A 698-nucleotide genomic window follows, 5' to 3' on the forward strand; every position below is an offset into this window, starting at 1 on the left:
CCTTTAAAGACCTGAACTGTCCCTTAAAGACCTGAACTGTCCCTTAAAGACCTGACCTGTTCCTTTAAAGACCTGAACTGTCCCTTAAAGACCTGACCTGTCCCTTTACCCCCTGTTGTCCAGGCGTCCAGCCCCGCCTGCACAGAGCTGGAGATGATCCTGATGGACTGGCTCTGCAGAGCTCTGGGACTTCCTGTCTTCTTCCTGCATCATCATCCTGACAGCCGAGGAGGAGGAGTCCTGCAGGTTCGTACCCTCAGCGCTGACTCAGCGTTACTATCAGAATGCTGAGTCAGCATTCAGACTGTTTGTAAGTTTCAGTTTGAAGTGATGAATGTGCTGACGGTGGTCTCGGTTTGGACCTGGTCCTGATCCAGTTCTGATCCGGTCTCTCAGAGCTCAGTCAGTGAGAGCACGCTCGTGGCTCTGCTGGCAGCCAGGAAGGACAAGATCCTGCAGCTGCGGGCCGAGCTGGACCAGGACGTGGACGACTCTGTTCTGAACGCCAGACTGGTGGCCTACGCTTCTGTCCAGGTCAGCCGCTCAGCTGTTTGACTGTCCCACTCTGACCGTCCCCCTCTGACTGTCCCACTCTGACTGTCCCCCTCTGACTGTCCCTCTCTGACTGTCCCTGACTGTCCCCCTCTGACTATCCCCCTCTGACTGTCCCACTCTGACTGTCCCCCTCTGACTGTCCC

At 56.2% G+C, this 698-nt stretch overlaps 1 protein-coding gene across 1 annotated transcript in view; it reads left to right on the forward strand.

The window, feature by feature from the left end:
* The window catches only part of hdc (histidine decarboxylase), a 12,038-nt gene that overhangs the window by 5,449 nt on the left and 5,891 nt on the right, over positions 1-698 (forward strand). The window contains exons 4-5 of the mRNA XM_017441514.2: positions 124-246; positions 397-534. Coding sequence (XP_017297003.2) covers positions 124-246; positions 397-534 — 261 coding nt within the window. The remainder of the gene's footprint in view (positions 1-123; positions 247-396; positions 535-698) is intronic.

This window comes from Kryptolebias marmoratus, linkage group LG15 (genome assembly GCF_001649575.2).
Source record: "Kryptolebias marmoratus isolate JLee-2015 linkage group LG15, ASM164957v2, whole genome shotgun sequence".
NCBI classification, from domain to species: Eukaryota; Metazoa; Chordata; class Actinopteri; order Cyprinodontiformes; family Rivulidae; genus Kryptolebias; species Kryptolebias marmoratus.